The following is an 18,239-nucleotide window of genomic DNA, read 5'->3' on the forward strand; positions in this document are numbered from 1 at the left end:
TTAGTGATGAGTCTCCTGGGGCACAGTCTGGTTGGCACATCACAGATGAGCAGGTACAGCAGGTGGAGGTCGGAGCAACAGAGGGCCCGGACTCGCGGAGGCCAGACCAGGCCCAGGATGCAGCTGGCTCCCAGACGTTTTCTGAGTTCCTGGTGTTTATCAACCCACCCGCACAGCCGATGCCTCAGGAAACCCAGGGAAACAATGACGGGATGAGGGCTTCCTTCCAGACTCTGCAGACGCTGTTAGAGGAGTCGAACCGCATCCAAGAGCAGGGAGTGGTGCCGCTCATGGCAGAGACCCAGTCCGACACCGCATGGGTGGCATCCGCGGTGGAGGCAATGGGTCAGGTTATGCAAGACGTTGGGCTTAATGTGCACGCGTCATCCTCGGCCCTGGACAGGGTTGCCCTCTCACAGGCAGCAATGTGCCAGAGCCAAACCGACATTGCCGGCGCCCTGCGGGCCATGGCCGAGTCTCAGCAGGTCATTGGCCAGTCGCAGCACGCCATGGCACAGTCCCAGCAGTCGATAGCACAGTCCCAGCTGTCAGTCGCGGAGACCATCAACCGCCTGACACATGTGCTGGATGGCGTCGTGCACACACAGGTTGAGATCGCACAGTCCCTGGCGGGAATGTCTAACTCCCTGGACTCCGTCTCTGCAAACCTTCGGATCCTGGTGGATACCGTTGCAGGCCTCCAGGACTGGCAGCGCCAGGTGTCGGTGGTGCGACGGGGAACCTCCCCGCTCGCACCTCTGTCCCAAAGTGAGGCCCGGGGGCCACCGGGCTCCCCGAGGGAGGAGGAGGTTTCGGGGCCCGTCCCATTAAGGCCATCACGGGACGTCCCGGAATTCTCGGCCTCCCCCCGTCCCATCCCTGGTGCATCGGGTGGGCAGCAGGCAGAGCAGGGTGGCACAACGTCACCCGAGACGCCCGCAGAGCAGCCTGGCCCATCAAGGCCGGATCGCCCCAGGAAACGCATAGCCAAGGAGAAACGAGTCGAAGGGGGCGATTCGCAGCAATCCTCCTCCACTCCTGCTGTATCATCTGGGGAGTCACTTAGACGTAGTGGTAGGGCCCATAAGGCAACTAAGATAGACACTGAGTAAGTTGGCACGGGTGAAGGGCACAGTTTAGTTGTAGGGGCTAGGGCACCTGTAAATAATTGTTAATATTAAACGCACTGTTCCACCTTACTTGTAATACCGTGTGATTGTTCCACAGCCACAGGAATCGTGATGGTGACCGAGTGTCGCTGGGGGTGACGGGTGGTGAAACCTCGGTGCCGGGTGTGCAGTCCCTGCCCCTACCCCCCTCCCACAGCTAGCCCACGCGGGCACGTGATGGAGTGTCAGTGACGAACTCAGCGGCCACCAAGGTGGATGGTTCAGCTATTGCCATGGCTCAGACTCTCTCTAACGATTCTGAGCTCACAGCTCTTCGCAGAGCGGGCTGTCATCATTCCACATGGCACTGATCACACCCGCTGACACAGCCATCAATGTTGTGCCATTCCGTCTGTACCCAGTGATAAGCGTCATGTCGAAGTGGAGCAGTGTACACTGAGAGGGGGTGGGGGGGGGGTCGGGGGGGGGGTGGTGGTGGTGGCAGTTGTGTGGTGACCCTCTGCATGACTAGCGATACAGGTGGTGGTTTGGTGTTCATCGGGGACGTCACATGCGATGCGTGAACCGTGCTGCCACCATGGCGTCGCGTGCCCGCCGTCCTTGCCGGGTCCGTCGTGCCGCCTCCTGGACATCACCAGCACCTGGGTCGTGTCTGCGTGCTGCGCCCGCCACTCCGCCAGCGTCCTCCTCCTCCTCCTCCTCCTCCTCCTCCGTGCTGGCACCACTGCCACTAGCTTCTCCCTCCGCCTCCTGCAACAGGTCATCTCCCCTCTGCATCGCGATGTTGTGCAGCGCACAGCAGACCACTACAATGCGAGCGACCCTGTCGGCCTGGTACTGCAGGGCCCCTCCGGAGCGGTCCAGGCACCTGAATCTCATCTTCAGGAGGCCAAGGCAGCGCTCCACCACACCCTTGGTTGCTGCATGGGCCTCGTTGTATCGTGTTTCCGCATTGGTCTGAGGCCTCCGTATAGGCGTCATCAGCCAAGACCTCAGCGGATAACCCCTGTCACCTAGCAACCAGCCCCTCAGCCGGGGGGGACGTCCCTCAAACATCGCAGGGATGAACGACTGCGCTAGTATGTAGGAGTCATGCACACTCCCTGGGAACCTTGCACAGACGTTCATGAACCTCATGTGGGGGTCGCATACCACCTGGACATTAATGGAGTATGTCCCCCTCCTGTTTGTGAACACGTCCCTGTCCCCTGCAGGCGGGCGCATGGGGACGTGAACACAGTCGATTGACCCCTGAACCCTCGGTATCCCGGCCACACTGGCAAATCCACGGGCTCGTGAGTCTTGACTTGCTCGGTCCTCGGGAAAGGTGATGTAGCGATCGGCGATGGCATAGAGGGCGTCGGTCACATCCCGGATGCACCTGTGCACCGATGACTGGGAGATCCCAGAGACGTCCCCGCTCGGAGACTGGAAGGAGCCGGTAGCATAGAAGTTCAGAGCGACCGTCACCTTGATGGCTACCGGGATCGCGTGTCCTCCCCCGTTCCACGTGGGGCGAGGTGCGACAGGAGTTCGCAGATATGTATCACCGTCTGCCTACTCAGCCGGAGTCTTCTCCTGCAGGTGATGTCCGGCATTGTTAGGAAAGAGACCCGGACACGGTACACCCTCGGCTTTGGTCGTCGCCTCTAACGCCGTGGCTGCACCCTCACTCTCTCCTCTTCCTCTTCCTCCTCCTCCTCCTCCTCCTCCTCCTCCCCCCCCCCCCCATGCTGCTCGACGACTGGCAACTCCTCGGCCCTTCCCTCTGCTGCTGCAGCTGGCCCTGCAGCCACTGCGGGTTGTGGGTGTGGATGCTGCTGCATCTCCAAATCCAGTAGAGCGGCCCCAACCACTGCGCAGAACATCGCCGTTCTGTTCCCATGCATCGTGCTAACCTACAGAAGGGTGGTAGGAGGTAGAGAAAAGGGACATGTTAGACGGACGTTAGTCGACACCTCGGCAGCCGCCAGCCATGGGATACCAGTGTGTCCCGGTGGCCTGGTCGCGCTGCTGACACGCGGTCAGCCTAACCCCTGGTCACTTTCTGCATCCAACGGCCAGTAAACTATGGCCTCCTCACGGGTGCGTCAGTGGCCTGTGTCCGGAAGCCACAGGGGAACCAGCGGCCGTGTCCTCGTCACCTGCACACCATGGCATGGTGGCAGACATTTTGTTACGGGGTTGGACGGCTCACTCTCTACCTAACCCGCCCCCCTCCGTCGCCCCCCACTGCCCCCTCCGTCTCCCCCCACTGCCTCCCCCGTCTCCCCCACTGCCTCCCCCGTCGCCCCCCACTGCCTCCCCCGTCTCCCCCACTGCCTCCCCCGTCGCCCCCCACTGCCTCCCCCGTCTCCCCCACTGCCTCCCCCGTCGCCCCCCACTGCCTCCCCCGTCGCCCCCACTGCCTCCCCCGTCGCCCCCACTGCCTCCCCCGTCTCCCCCCCACTGCCCCCTCCGTCTCCCCCACTGCCTCCCCCGTCGCCCCCACTGCCTCCCCCGTCTCCCCCCCACTGCCCCCTCCGTCTCCCCCACTGCCCCCTCCGTCTCCCCCACTGCCCCCTCCGTCTCCCCCACTGCCTCCCCCGTCGCCCCCACTGCCTCCCCCGTCTCCCCCCCACTGCCCCCGTTCTGGACCCCCTCCCGTTCCCAGGCATGCCTTCCCCGTTGTGGCCGGACTCGAGCGGTGCGCTGAACGGTGCGCTGAGCGGTGCGCAGAGTGGTGCCCTGACCTCCTCCAAGCAGTCGTCAGCCAGGCCGACTGGTTGACGAATTTAAAAAGCAGGTGTGTTTCACGACGTCCAAACAGGGCGCCATGACGTCGGGTCTTCGGCCCATCCGCGGCCGGTGAATAGCGGGGGGGCTCTCAGTGGCGATTCTGGTCGTGTCAGGGGCGGGAAGGAGGCGTTTGTCGGGAAACGCGACTCCGACAATTTGCGGGGTTCGGAGAATAGCGGGAGGGCGTCGGAACAGCGTCGCCGTAAAAATTTCCGACGCCCGCTATTCTCCGAACCGTCGTGAGTCCGGAGAATCGCGCCCGAGATTTCTCTTTCACAAAACAACGTTGTCTCACCTTGAATTTTTCTAAGTTTCTTTTTATTTACAGAATGTTTCTCCTGTACAATATACTTTATACAGGGTCGCCGGCTAGGCCCGCATTGAGTTCTCATCCCTAGTTGCCCTACAGAAGGTGGTGGTGAGCTGCCTTCTTGAACTGTTGCAGTACCTGAGGTGTAGGTACACCCAAGGAGGGAATTTCAGGATTTTGACCCAGTGACAGTGAAGGAAGGCTGATATATTTCCATATTAGGATTGTGAGTGACTTGGAGAGGAACCTCCAGCTGGTGGTGTTCATTCAAGATGGCAGTGGTTGTGGGTTTGGAAGGTACTGCCTGAGGAATATTGGCAAGTTCCTGCATGTGCATCTTGGAGATGGTGCACACTGCTGCCACTGTTCAATGGTGGTGGAGGGATTGAATGTTTATAAAAGAGATGGCAATCAAGCCCTGCTGTTGCAACTTTAAGAGTACTTTCTATGTTTCTCATAGGATGGATGTTAAGCTAACTGATCTGTACTTTCCCGCTTACGGTCTCTCTTCTTTTTTGAATAAAAGAGTTACAAAGAGTTACAGGCAGCATGGTGGCACAGTGGTTAGCACTGCTGCCTCACAGGGGCATGGATTCAATACCGGCCTTTGGTGACTGTCTGTGAGGAGTTTGCATATTTTCCCTGTGTCCACCTGGGTTTCCAGGTGCTCTGGTTTCCTCCCAGTCAAAAGATGTGCAGGTTAGGTGTGTTGGTCATGCTAAATTATCTCTTAGTATCCATGGATATGCAGGTTGGGTGGGGCTGAGGGAATAGGATGCCTGTGTAGGGTGTGCTTTCAGAGGGTTGGTGCAGACTTGATGGGCCGAATGGCTTCCTTCTGCACTGTAGCAATTCCAAGATTTACTATTTTCTAATCTAATGGAACCTTCCCTGAATCTAGGGAATTTTGGAAAATTAAAGCCAATGAATCAACTATCTCATTAGTCATTTCTTTCAAGGCCTTAGAGTGAAGTCCATTCAGACTCGGGCATTTGTCAGCACGCAGACCCAACAATTTACTCCATTCCACTTCCCTGATGATTGTAATTTTCCTGAGTTCTTCCCTCTGATTCATTTTCTGATTTAGAGCTATTTTTTGGCTTTTTTTTGTGTCCTTTATATTGAAGACCAATGCAAAATACCTATGTAATTCATCTGCCATCTCCCTATTTTCCATTATCAATTCCCCAGATGCAATTTCTATAGGACCAATGCTCACCTTTTAAACTCTTTTATTTAATTCTGCAATTCTTTTGATACCTATGGAAACACTAACTTTCTATCTTAATATTACAAGCTAGCTTTATCTCATACTCTAATCTTTCCTTCCTTATTAATCTTTTTGTCATTCTTTGATGTTCTTTATACACTTGCCAAACTTCCAACCTGCCAGCCACCTTTGCACAATTATATACTTTTTCTTAAGTTTAATACCCTCTTTAACAATTTTAGTTAACAAAAGATGGTGGGCCCTCTGCTTGGGATTTCTCTTTCTCATTGGAGTGTGGCTATTCTGTGCATTCTGAAATATTCTTTTAAATGTCTGCTACTGAAGTATTATTGATCTATCCCTTGAGCATATCCAGCAGTTCATTTTAACTGGTTCCACTTTCATACCATCATAATTGCCCTTAATTAAGTTTAAAATACTAGCCTTGGAAGCACAATTCTCTCCCTCAAACTGAAGGTTAAATTCAATCATATTATGAATGCAGCTACTTACGGATGCATTCACTATAAGGTTAAATATTAATCTTATCTCATAGCACAGTACCAGGTCTAGTATAGCTGTTCTAAGAAACTTACGATTGCTATTTCTTTCTGACAGACTCCCATCATCTCTTATTTTATACCCTGCTTTCGCGTGTAGTTACAATTAGGAGACCTGTATTCCACTCCCACAAGTGACTTCCAGGCAACATTTAACTGTCTATGTGGGGTTACAAAAATATAATTAAAATGGTTAATTAAATATAGTCCATCTTGTCAAGGCTGTTGGAAATGAAAACTGGGGAAACAACAAGAAAGTCTTTTATCCACCACAAAGATCACTTATTTCTGCTTCCTTGACATTATCTGCTCTACCTCAGCACTCCTGCCATTATGAAATGAAAATTGCTTATTGTCACGAGTAGGCTTCAATGAAGTTACTGTGAAAAGCCCCTAGTCGCCACATTCCAGCGCCTGTCTGGGGAGGCTGGTACGGGAATCGAACCGTGCTGCTGGCCTGCTTGGTCTGCTTTAAAAGCCAGCGATTTAGCCTTGTGAGCTAAATTAGATTAGATTAGATTAGAATCCTCCACCATGTCTTGTCACCTCATCAATATCTATCACCTTCACTCAAGCATAAATTAATACAACAGTTTCCTATTGGCTGCACTGAAATAAGAAACTCAGTGAGGTAGAGACACAGTCGGATCTTTAAAGAAGAGTGAAAGAGGAAAAAAGGTATAATGGGCAAGATTTAAGTCTGGATCATTTACATCAACTGCACAAAACTTTACTTGCATCACCACTCACACCTCCTAGATTTCCCATGTCCCAAACTGCTTCCAGTCAACTAAAACCACTTTAAAATCAGCACCTCCAAAACTTCTCATTACACAACAAAACTCAACAGTAATGTTGGTGCTAGCGATGAAGATTCAGATCTCCTGAAGGGAGTAGGATTGATTTGATGAATGACAATTTCTCTTTTTGCACAATCTAAATATTAAGAAATCTTCAACATGAATCAACATCACTAACAATTCATTGAGAGTAGACCAATAATTTGTCACTAAAAAGCAAGAGTTTACAGACCAGGAAAACATAAACTTACGTTCACAGGATGGAACCTCACCGTCCCAACCCTTAGCTGTACATCGCCGATAATCCCTGCCCACAATGTTGTATCTAGTGAAAGAAACACAAGTGACCTGTTATCAGTGTCGTGAAGGTTAATTGGGAAAGTGTTAGTTTGCTAACCAGGTGGGAATTCTAAGACTCAGACGAAAAATCAATGAAAATATCAACAAGCTGTTAAAAGACATGGAACTAGATTAGCATAACAATGAAATAGGAAACAAATATTGTTGTATTGCTGCTTTAAAATAAAAGCACAGATAAGACCCCGGATAACGTACAGAGCACAGGCAGAGAATTGGTCCACATGTTGTGATAATTGAGTGTGGCCATCTGAACTTATCTTAATCACAGCAATAAAATAATATCGTCCTTCACCAAGATTATTCAGTGACTTGCATACTGACTACTCACCCAACGTCACAATAAAAAGTAACTTTATTTCCGATCGTCCAATTTGGTGCCTTATAATATCCATTTGCTATAGCCCCAGGATTACCACAGGTTATTGCTATCCAGAAAATAAAATGAAGAATAATAATCTTTATTGTCACAAATAGGCTTACATTAACACTGCAATGAAATTACTGTGAAAAGCCCCTGGTCGCCACATTCCGGCGCCTGTTTGGGTACATGGAGGGAGAATTCAGAGTGTTCAATTCATCTAACAAGCACGTCTTTTAGGACTTGTGGAAGGAAACCGGAGCATCCGGAGGAAACCCACGCAGACATGGGGAGAACGTGCAGATTCCGCACAGACAGTGACCCTAGCCAGGAATCGAACCTGGGACCCTGGAGATGTGAAGCGATAGTGCTAACCACTATGCTACCGTGCCCCCCCCCAAAATGGTACAAAACCCCCAAATCCCCAACAATGTTTTTATTGCCAGTCCCAGATATTTAACACAAATATGAAATGCTACGACATAATTGCCCAGAACATAAGATTACTCTAAATTTGGAATTAATTTTTAAGAGTTATATTCACAGTAGTTCACAGCAACTAGTCTCTGTATTGAACAGCATCAACCTCCACTAGCAATCCAAAACATAATAGCTGGAATTTAGTGGCATCAATGGGGATTCCCCACAAGATGGAGAACTGATGGGAGCCCAGTATCATTCCGTGAGGATGGATCAGTGTGATTTTAGTGTACTCAGCTAGATGTAACTGGTTGGCATTGCACCTATCATACCTCAAGATACCAGATAGCTGGCAATCCTGCCTGCATCAACTGCTGGTCACTCAGACGCCAACAGCTCTCCATTTTTAGCAAAGCCACCAAGAGTAGTGGCTGCTGCTAGTCATGGACTGAGATCAGTGGTGTAGTGCTGCTGGAGTGCACTGGATGCTACCCCAGCAGCTTTGATTTCAAGCAGATTTGTAAACTCAATACTGCCCACCAACCCAGGACTGATATTTGACAAATGTGGTAGAGCTACCCGGATTCAATGACTCGTGGGTTTATCAGCAGCAAATCAGAGAGAAACCATCTTATTACTGGACAAGCAGTGAAGAGCGGGAAGATAAGTATTAAAGGCGTTTCAGGGTACAAAGCATGAGGCCCACTGGCGTTTGAGTAAATTAGTGACTGGAGACTACATAGGGCGTTTGAGGAGGTGGGGGGAAAGAGAGTGTGGGGTCATGAGAGAGTTTGGGCTAGGGAGAGAGGGGCTTGGAAGAGACATTGATTCACAATTCCTTGGTTATGACGGCCTGAAGAGAGGTGCAGTAATCTGTTTGTATTCCCTGCTGGCAACTTTACATGGGGCTGGATTCACCCAAAATGGGGCTATGTCCCCACGCCGGCGTTAAAACGCTGGCATTTCACGCCGAAGATTTCTGAAAAATGTTTGAGCCGATTCACTTACCTGCAGGGGGCTAGAAGGGAGCAGGGTGATTCACGCAGCTTTAGCTGCGGATACGGACCCCCGCACGTCCAGTTTCGAGTCCATGCATGTGCACAGCGGCCTCCAGTGGCCGTGCCGAGGGTCATGGCGGTCTCGGACCGCGGACGTAGCTGTTGGCCCCCCGATCGGCCGCGCGCCTTGCGTCCGACCCGCCCGATATGTTCCCTGGCCGCCCATAGGAACCTCTACCCCGATGCCCGATTCCCCCCCCCCCCCCCCCCCCCCCCCCCCCACCAGGGCGGCCGTGGACTGAGTCCACAGCCGCCACGCAAGAGTCCCGACCAGCCATAGCATGTTAGTCCCACGCGTTGGGAACTTGGCCGGCCAGCAGCGGAGAATCGCTGGGCGGGCTTCTGGCAATGGCACCCCCAGCCTTGAGGAGTAATTCGCTAAAACGCCGGTTCTCAGGTCCAGGAGAATCGCCGGACCGGAGTGGGGCCAATTTCGGCGTGAAAGTGGATTCTCCGCCCCCGCACCAAACGCGATTTCAGCGAATCCAGCCCATGGTATTTACAGCACAGAAACAGGCCAATTGACCTAGGTTTGTGCTTATGCTCCTCACAAGCCTCCTCCAACCTGTCCTCACTACACTATTAGGATAACCCTCAGCTTCTTTCTTACTCATGTGCTTATCAACTTCCTTGAATGTATCTATACTTGAATGCAGCATAGAAGGACGGCATTCAGCACATTGCCACAATAAGCAGGTCATGGCCCAATCAGCATCTGATTGCCACTACTTGTGCCAAATTTCTTACTGTGCCTGTCTCGCTTAACCTTCCTGACTCAGGTTAAATGAGATCCAGGTAGTGTAGGATTGACTGGGGCCCAGCGTCAAAGTCTAAAAGAATCAGAATGAAGGATGACACACTGCCATATACACGGCACTAGCTGCTGTGCAGCAGGTAAATTTAAAGCTCCCATTGGAACCAACAGGCCAGGAAGAAGGTAATGTCTAAGGTAAGTGGACGGGTATTTGGAGTAGGGGGGTCGGACATTGGGCGGGGAGGGGGCAAACATCCACTGGGGATTGTGGAGGTCAGACATCAGGGGGGAGTTGCGGGTTTCCGAGGTTGCATAATGGTGGGCTGGGGGTGTTGGACATCAGGGGGTCGGGTATGGACTTGGGGAGGGTTGTGCATCAGTTAAGTAGGTCAGATTGGGGAGTCAGGTTGGGGCGGGTTGCATGTTGGGGGTCAGGTCGGGTAGGAGGGAATGGATAAATCAATTTGAGCCGGTGGGAGGGGGAATGTCTGATACAGGCCTGTCTATATCCTCTTGAAGTCTGTCACTATCCTCCTCACAGTTCACAACACTTTAAGGTCTAGCATCACCACCAAATTTTAATTGTGCCCCTGTATACCCAGTTCTAGTTTATAAATATAAATCGAGAAAAGCAGTGCTCCCCCCATCAGAAATATGCAAAGACTTCCGTAATTCATGTTTTAATAGGATCAAATTTTTAAAATTAATGAAATTCTAGGTATGCTGAACACTAATGTTTTAAAAATACCACATTGTTTGAAATAGAGGACGGAATTTTACCAGAAAATGGCAACAGTGACAGGACCGGTGAGAAATCTGGTGCGAATTGGCGGAATTTCTCACTGAGTTTTGAGCCTCTTTGTCAAAAAAAGTAAGTGGGTATAGTTTGCGTCATCCCATAGGCGGGGAGGGTTAGGAGTTAGAGTTAGGAACCGGCTCCGAACAGCGCTGCAGTCTAATGGCCCTTAACCAACATCAAGGAGGTCTTGTGGGCTCTCCAATCTCCCGGCATTCATCGCTGGCAAACCTCTGCCTCCTCCCACCCCACTCTACCAACATTCATCGGTGACATCCCCCACCTCAAAGTCTGCCCTCTTTCTCCCCCCCAACCACACATATACTCCCTCCATGGGGCTCCCATTAGGGTCTGCCCTTGGCATTTCCCTCATGCCAGAGGACAGTGCCATGGCACTATCTGCTGCTGAACCCAGACTGGAGCCAGGGCTATGGATCAGTCAACTATATACAACACCCAGTGGGGCAGAGCCACAGAAGAACAACAATATATAATACAGTGAGTAACAATGGAACAAACAGTAACAGAGAATATATACAGCTGTAAGTAACAGTGGAACAACAGTGGAACTACGATAATAGTGGTTCATCGCATGGCTCATTCCAAAAAAAACCAAAGATCTGCAAATGAGGATGTCAAAATACTGGAAGGATGCAGGAAGGAAACTTTAAATGCAAACCAACACAACATGAGAATCCCTTGAATGTGGCTCAAACGTTTGGTACAGACAAGCAAGTGAGTCAGTTCACAAAACAGGGAAACATAACTTACATTCACAGGATGGAACTTCACCATCCCATCCCTCAGCTGTACATTGCCGATAATCTCGACCCACCATTTTGTATCTAGGCAAAGCAAAATAAGTCACCTGTGTTAGTCACCTGAAAGTTCAGTGGGAAAGTGTTAGTGTGGTGACCAGGTTAGAATTCTAAACACCTGTAGAAAATAAATCTACTGAAACAGCAATAATGTTTAATAAATAGAAAAGATGGGATTAGGTTAGCAGAATAAGAAAGGCATCACAAAAAACGCTGGTGATTTGAAACATAAATTAAAGATTTTGCAGAACCTGCAATCAAACGATCATGTTAATCTTAGATGACAGGTCAGGGAACGTTAACATACTCAGCATTTCTATCTTCGTGTTAATATTCAACCAAAGCACTAACATCCCTTGTCTTGATCAGAATGAATTTTTTTTATAATTGTCACTTCAACACTAAATTGAAGCCTCAATAACACCTCATATATAGTGGCAATGTAAAGCACGAGTGATGGCTATCTGAAATCATCTTAATCACATTCACATTTTATAGTCCTTTACCAAAATAATTTGATAATTTCAATATTGAATACTCACCCAATGTCACAATAAAAAGTGACTTTGTTTCCAACTGTCTGATTTGGTGCAGTAACATATCCATTCAGAATCTCCCCTGGGTTACCACAGTTCATCGCTACACAGAAAATAAATTGTGGAAGATAGGATAATCAGAATATTTCGAACAGTTTTCTCGTTGCAATATATTTAACATGAACATAAAGAGCTACAACCAAATTGTCCACAATTCTATAAGATCATGGCTGATCTTTTCGTGGTCTCAGAACCACTTACCCGCATTCTCGCCATATCCCGTAATTCCTTTATTTTTCAAAAAAACATGTACCCTATCTTTAAATATATTCAATGAAGTAGCGTCTACTACACCTTTCGGTAGGGAATTCCATACTTTAACCACCCTCTGAGTGAAGAAGTTCCTCCTTGATTCAGTCCTAAATCTGCTCCCCCTAATCTTGAGGCTATGCCCTCTTGTCCTACTTTCACCTACCAGTGGAAACATCCTTTCTACTTCTATCTTATCCATTCCCTTCAAAATTTTATATGTTTCTATTAGTTCCCCCCTCAACCTCCTGAATTCCAGTGAATATAATCCCAATCTACTCAGCCTCTCCTCATACGATAACCCCCTCAACTCCGGAATCAGCCTAGTGAACCTGGTGCACCCCCTCTAGTGCCAGCACATCCTTTCTCAAGTGTGGAGACAAAACTGCACACAGTACTCCAGGTGTGGCCTCACCAGCACCTTGTACAACTGCAACATTACCCCTCTACTTTTAAACTCAATCCCCTTCGCAATGAAGAACAAAATTCCATGTGCCTTCCTAATTACTTGTTGCACCTGCAGACCAACCTTCTGTGACTCATGCACAAGTACACCCAGGTCCCTCTGCATAGCAGCATGCTGCAGCTTTTTACCATTTAAGTAATAATCCGTTCTACTGTTACTCGTACCAAAATGCATGACTTCACACTTATTGACATTATACTCCATCTGCCAGACCTTTGCCCACTCACTCAATGTGTCAATATTCCTCTGTAAGGTTTTACAGTCCTCAGTACACTTTGCTCTGCCACACACCTTCGTGTCATCTGCAAACTTGGATACCTTACACGTAGTTCCCAACTCCAAATCGTCTATATAAATTGTAAATAATTGTGGTCCCAACACCGATCCCTGAGGCACACCACTCATCACTGATTGCCAGCCAGAATAGCGCTCATTTATTCCCACTCTTTGTTTCCTGTTAGACAACCAACCTTCTATCCATGCTAGTACTCTACCCTTAACACCATGCATCCTTATCTTATGCAGCAGCCTCTTGTGAGGTACATTCTCAAAGGCCTTTTGGAAATCTAGGTACACCACATCCACTTTGTCTACCTTGCTCGAAATGTCTTCATAGAATTCCAAGAGATTCGTCAAGCATGACCTGCCCTTCATGAATCCATGCTGCGTCCGTTCAATGGGACAATTTCTATCGAGGTGCCCTCCTATCTCTTTCTTGATAATAGACTCAAGCATCTTCCCCACGACAGAGGTTAAGCTAAACCGGTCTATAAATCCTCATCTTTTGTCTACTTCCTTTTTTAAACAGTGGCGTCACATTTGCTGTCTTCCAATCCTCTGGGACTGCCCCAGTGTTCAGTGAATTTTGGAAAATTACCACCAGTGCATCTGCTATTACTCCAGCCATCTCTTTCAGTACCCTGGGATGCATTCCATCAGGGCCAGGAGACTTATCTATCCTGAGCTCCATTAGCTTGCCCAACACTTGCTCTTTCGTGATAGTAATGGTTTCCAGGTCCTCACCAACCTTCTTCTCTCGGTCAATTGCTGGCACGTTATTAGTGTCCTCCACTGTGAAGACCGATACAAAATATTTGTTCAATGCCTCCGCCATTTCATCATATCCCATAACTAAATGACCACTCTCATCCTCTAACGGACCAATGTTTACTTTAGCCACTCTTTTTAGTTTTATATAATTATAAAAACATTTGCTATCTGTCCTTATATTCTGTGCCAGTTTTTTTTTCGTGTTTTATCTTACTTTTCTTTATGGCTCTTTTTGTGGCTTTCTGCTGACCTTTAAAGTTTTCCCAATCTTCTAGTTTCCCGCTGATCTTGGCCACTTTGTAAGCCTTCTCTTTCAATTTGGCAGCCTCATGTATCTCCTTAGACACCCATGGTAGATTACCTCTTTTCTTACAATTATTCCTTCTCACTGGAATATACTTTTGTTGAGCACTATCAATCTTTAGCCAAATTTTTACCCATCAATTAAAGTGATTGTTGTTCAAAACAAACACACTGCTCATTCAGCCTCAAGGATCATGCTGGTCAGGTGATTTATTATAAAAAGTCGGGCTTGCTCCAATCCAAAGGTGAACTTGTGACCCTTCTTTAAAAATAAAACCCAGGTCGGCACTCATGTGTCAAGATTATGCAATGTCTTTCCATATTTTAAACTAACATATAGGATGTGATTCAATGGGACAGAAATAGAATCCCGTATTGGGTGCCTTTAGTGGGGCATGCTATTCAACGAGGCTTTGCCGTTTTTTACGGCCACGGCACGGAACGCCCCGAGGAACGCCAAGGCCTCACTTATCTCATTTCCTGCACTGACAAACTCAACTTGCCAGTGTAGGAAGATGGCTTGCTGAGTGGGGTGCCATTTTTAAATGTCGCCCTGAACTTTCGGCCCCACTCATTGCCACCGTGGCCTCCGGACCCCCCACTGCACCCAATGTACCTCTTAGGAGGGCTGCTCGAGCCCCCTTCACCCACTTCTTAAGGGCATAGCACTGCTGGGCTCGATCCCTGGCATGGACAACCTGGCACCTGGGCACCTTGGCACCAGGGTGGCATTTCCCAGGTGCCCAGGTGGAAGTGCCAAGGTGCCCAGGTGGTAGGAGTGCCAGAGTACCACCCCACCCAGAGCCCGAGCACCCAGGGGTCTCTAATAGCCTGGGATACCCCCTCAGGTGACTTTACGCCTTGTCCATGTTTGTAGAAACCAGTGCTAAACAGCGCCCTGGCAAGATCTCACAGGTGAGCCCGTTCGTTTCCAGTCGCCGAGTGAATACGGCGCGGACATATTTAAATGAGCCTAGTCACGTTTCGTAAGATCTTGTTAAATCTCGAGGGGCATTTTGAGGCCTCTCGCAAGATTCAACGGCCTCGTCGCGACACCAAGTCGGCATCCGAGGCGATTAAATCTCGGCCATAGTGTTAAAAATTTCTAATAGGGCAGCACGGTGGTGCAGTGGTTAGCACTGCTGCCTCACGTCGCCGAAGTCTCAGGTTCCATCCCGGCTCTGTGTCCATGTGGAGTTTGCACCTTCTACCTGTGTCTGCGTGGGTTTCGCCCCCACAACCCAAAGATGTGTAGGATAGGTGGACTGGCCATGCTAAATTGACCCTTAATTGGAAAAAATTAATTGGGTACTCTAAGCTTATAAAAAAAGAAAAAAAGGTTTCTAACAGGTAGCATGTTTGTATGTCGATCAACATTTCATAATAATTCATTGAAAATAGACCAATAATTTGTCACTAATTAAAAGCAAGTTAGTCACTTTACAAAACAGAGAAACATAAACTTACGTTCACAGGATGGAACCTCACCATCCCAACCCTCAGCTGTACATCGCCGATAATCCCTGCCCACAATGTTGTATCTAGAAAAATAAATCAAGTCACCTGTTATCAGAGTCATAAAGGTTGATTGGGAAAGTGTTACAGTTTCCTGAGCAGGCAGAATTCTAAGGTTCATAAAGGAAATATCTATTGAACGATCAACAAACAGTTAAAAATAACAAACATGGAACGTTAGCAGAAAATGAAATAGGAATCAAATCCTGTTGTATTGCTGTTTTAAAATATATATTCAAATCAGACCTCATATAAAGTACAGCGCACAGGTGGAGAGTTGGTGCATAAAGTTCACTTTCAAATTACTTTTAATATAAATTACACATTTTAATGAACCAGCAGAAATGGAAGTTCAGTGTTGATCTAGCAACACTATCAACAACACGTTTAACACTTCTATCTTTGCATTAATATTCCCATTTTAGCACTAACATCCCTCACCTTGATCAGTTTAAAGATTTTGTTTTAAATCTCCAGTTGGACACTCAAATTGGAGCCTCACTCAGAGCTCACATTGTGATGACTGAGTGTGGTCGGCTGAAATGATTGTAATTACAACAATAAAATATACAGCCTCTCATTAAAATTTTCAATGATTTACAGACTGACTACTCACCCAATGTCACAATAAAAAGTAACATTATTCCCAACTGTCCAATTAGGTGCCTTATAATATCCATTCGAGATTGCCCCAGGGTTACCACAGGTTATTGCTATAGAGAAAATAAAATGAGAAAAGGTATAAATGGGACAAGAATCCAAAATCCTCAACAGATTTTCATTGTCAATCATAAATATTTATCACAAATATGAAATGATACAACACGATTGCCCAGAATATCAGGCTACCTGTGGTAGTCACCACGGATGTATTATACTGTATATATGGGTTTTACAGTAAGGCCCCTGTACTACAGGTACGGGGTAGACCCCTGCCTGCTGGCTCCGCCCAGTAGGTGGAGTATAAATGTGTGTGCTCTCCGTACAGCAAGACTGATCCCGCGGGGTCAGCAAGACCGTAATGGAATGATGTCTGTTACTTTAAGGGTGTTGGAACTCAAAAGTGAAGACATGGCCATTTTGACTTCCACAACATTATCCCCTCTACCTCAGCACCAATCCCATCTAAATCTCCCACTAAGTTTTTGTCACCTCATGAACTTTCATAAGCTTGAGGAACAAATTAATGCAACAGTTTCCTTTGGGCTTCATTAACATTTCTAAATCAATAAGGCCAGGCACAGATCTAGTTGGAAATTAAAACAAAAATGGAAGAGGAACAGAAGGGAGCATGAACCCGATTTAAATATGGATCATTAATGTCCTCGATGTTCCAGCTCCCAAACTATGACTTCCTGTCAGCTTAAAACTATACTAAAATTAGCACCCTTCTCGATGTTCCAGCATCCACCCAAACACAGCTCTTCCCTCCAATATTTGCACCAGGACATAAAATTAAATTCTTCTGTAAGGGGTAGGGTTGATTTGATGAATGATCATTTCTGATTTCACACATTAGATTGTTGAAATATATAGGATGCGATTCAATGGGCCAAAGTTAAATCTAGTTTCAGGTTTGTTTAACGGGGAGTTTCGCGATGGCTGCTTTGGCGATATCGTGGCACATATTTAATGACAATTAGTGACAAAAATAAGCCCTCACTAGACTCTCAACATTACTCGCTGTCTCGCCGTCTGATTTGCCCGACTCATGCCTCAGCTGCTCGTTAATAACAAGGGAGAATTGCTTTTAAACGCTCCCTCACCACTCACTCCCAGTCAACACACAAACATGGCAGCGTGTAGACCTGCTTCTTGCTTTGGGGATGCTAACCTCACAAGGCTTCTTGTCATTGTGGATGACAGGCGGAGCAACCCTGATCGCCTTAAGGGGTCGGAGAACCAGCAGCAGGGTCAGCAATGCCGCCTGGGAGGCAGTGGCAGTGAATGTCAGTTTAGGCAGCATGACCAGGAGGACCAGTGCTCAATGTCGGAAGACGACCAACAACCTCCAACAGGCTGCAAGGGTACGTGACCACCTCTCTCCTGGTATCTCTATGGGTAGCACGGTAGCATTGTGGTTAGCACAATCGCTTCACAGCTCCAGGGTCCCAGGTTCGATTCCGGCTTGGGTCACTGTCTGTGCAGAGTCTGCACATCCTCCCCGTGTGTGCGTGGGTTTCCTCCGGGTGCTCCGGTTTCCTCCCACAGTCCAAAGATGTGCAGGTTAGGTGGATTGGCCATGATAAATTGCCCTTAGTGTCCAAAATTGCCCTTAGTGTTGGGTGGGGTTACTGGGTTATGTGGATAGGGCGGAGGTGTTTACCTTGGGTAGGGTGCTCATTCCAAGAGCCAGTGCAGACTCGATGGGCCGAATGGCCTCCTTCTGCACTGTAAATTCTATGATCAGTTCCGCCTGCCACCGCTTAAATTCCCAAACCCCCCTCCTCTGCCTCAATTGATTGGCTGACATCTCGCATCCCCCCCACATCCAATTTTTGTGCTTGTTCCTCAGAACCCTTTGCCAACCACCAGCACAGCCCCTTTATGTCCAAGAACAGTGCTCACAAATGTCTCCTGTTATCGAGCCCCCTGGCTCATCAAGCATGAGGCTCACAATGCCCTTTGTCCCCAGAGGAGAAGATAGCCCACAATAAATAGGAAAGGCTGCTGCCTTCTATGACACCTGCCCGCCTCGGCAGCCTCAA

The 18,239-nt window shown here is 48.3% G+C and overlaps 1 protein-coding gene across 1 annotated transcript in view; it reads right to left on the reverse strand.

Annotated features, from left to right (window-relative positions):
* LOC119978257 (sushi, von Willebrand factor type A, EGF and pentraxin domain-containing protein 1-like) overlaps positions 1-18,239 on the reverse strand; it is a 129,039-nt gene that overhangs the window by 65,595 nt on the left and 45,205 nt on the right. The window contains exons 23-28 of the mRNA XM_038819737.1: positions 16,148-16,244; positions 15,484-15,557; positions 11,895-11,991; positions 11,306-11,379; positions 7,477-7,573; positions 7,040-7,113 (exon numbers count right to left, since the gene is read on the reverse strand). Of these exons, the coding sequence (XP_038675665.1) occupies positions 7,040-7,113; positions 7,477-7,573; positions 11,306-11,379; positions 11,895-11,991; positions 15,484-15,557; positions 16,148-16,244 (513 nt within the window). The remainder of the gene's footprint in view (positions 1-7,039; positions 7,114-7,476; positions 7,574-11,305; positions 11,380-11,894; positions 11,992-15,483; positions 15,558-16,147; positions 16,245-18,239) is intronic.

The sequence above is a fragment of the Scyliorhinus canicula genome, chromosome 15 (assembly GCF_902713615.1).
Source record: "Scyliorhinus canicula chromosome 15, sScyCan1.1, whole genome shotgun sequence".
Classification (NCBI taxonomy): domain Eukaryota; kingdom Metazoa; phylum Chordata; class Chondrichthyes; order Carcharhiniformes; family Scyliorhinidae; genus Scyliorhinus; species Scyliorhinus canicula.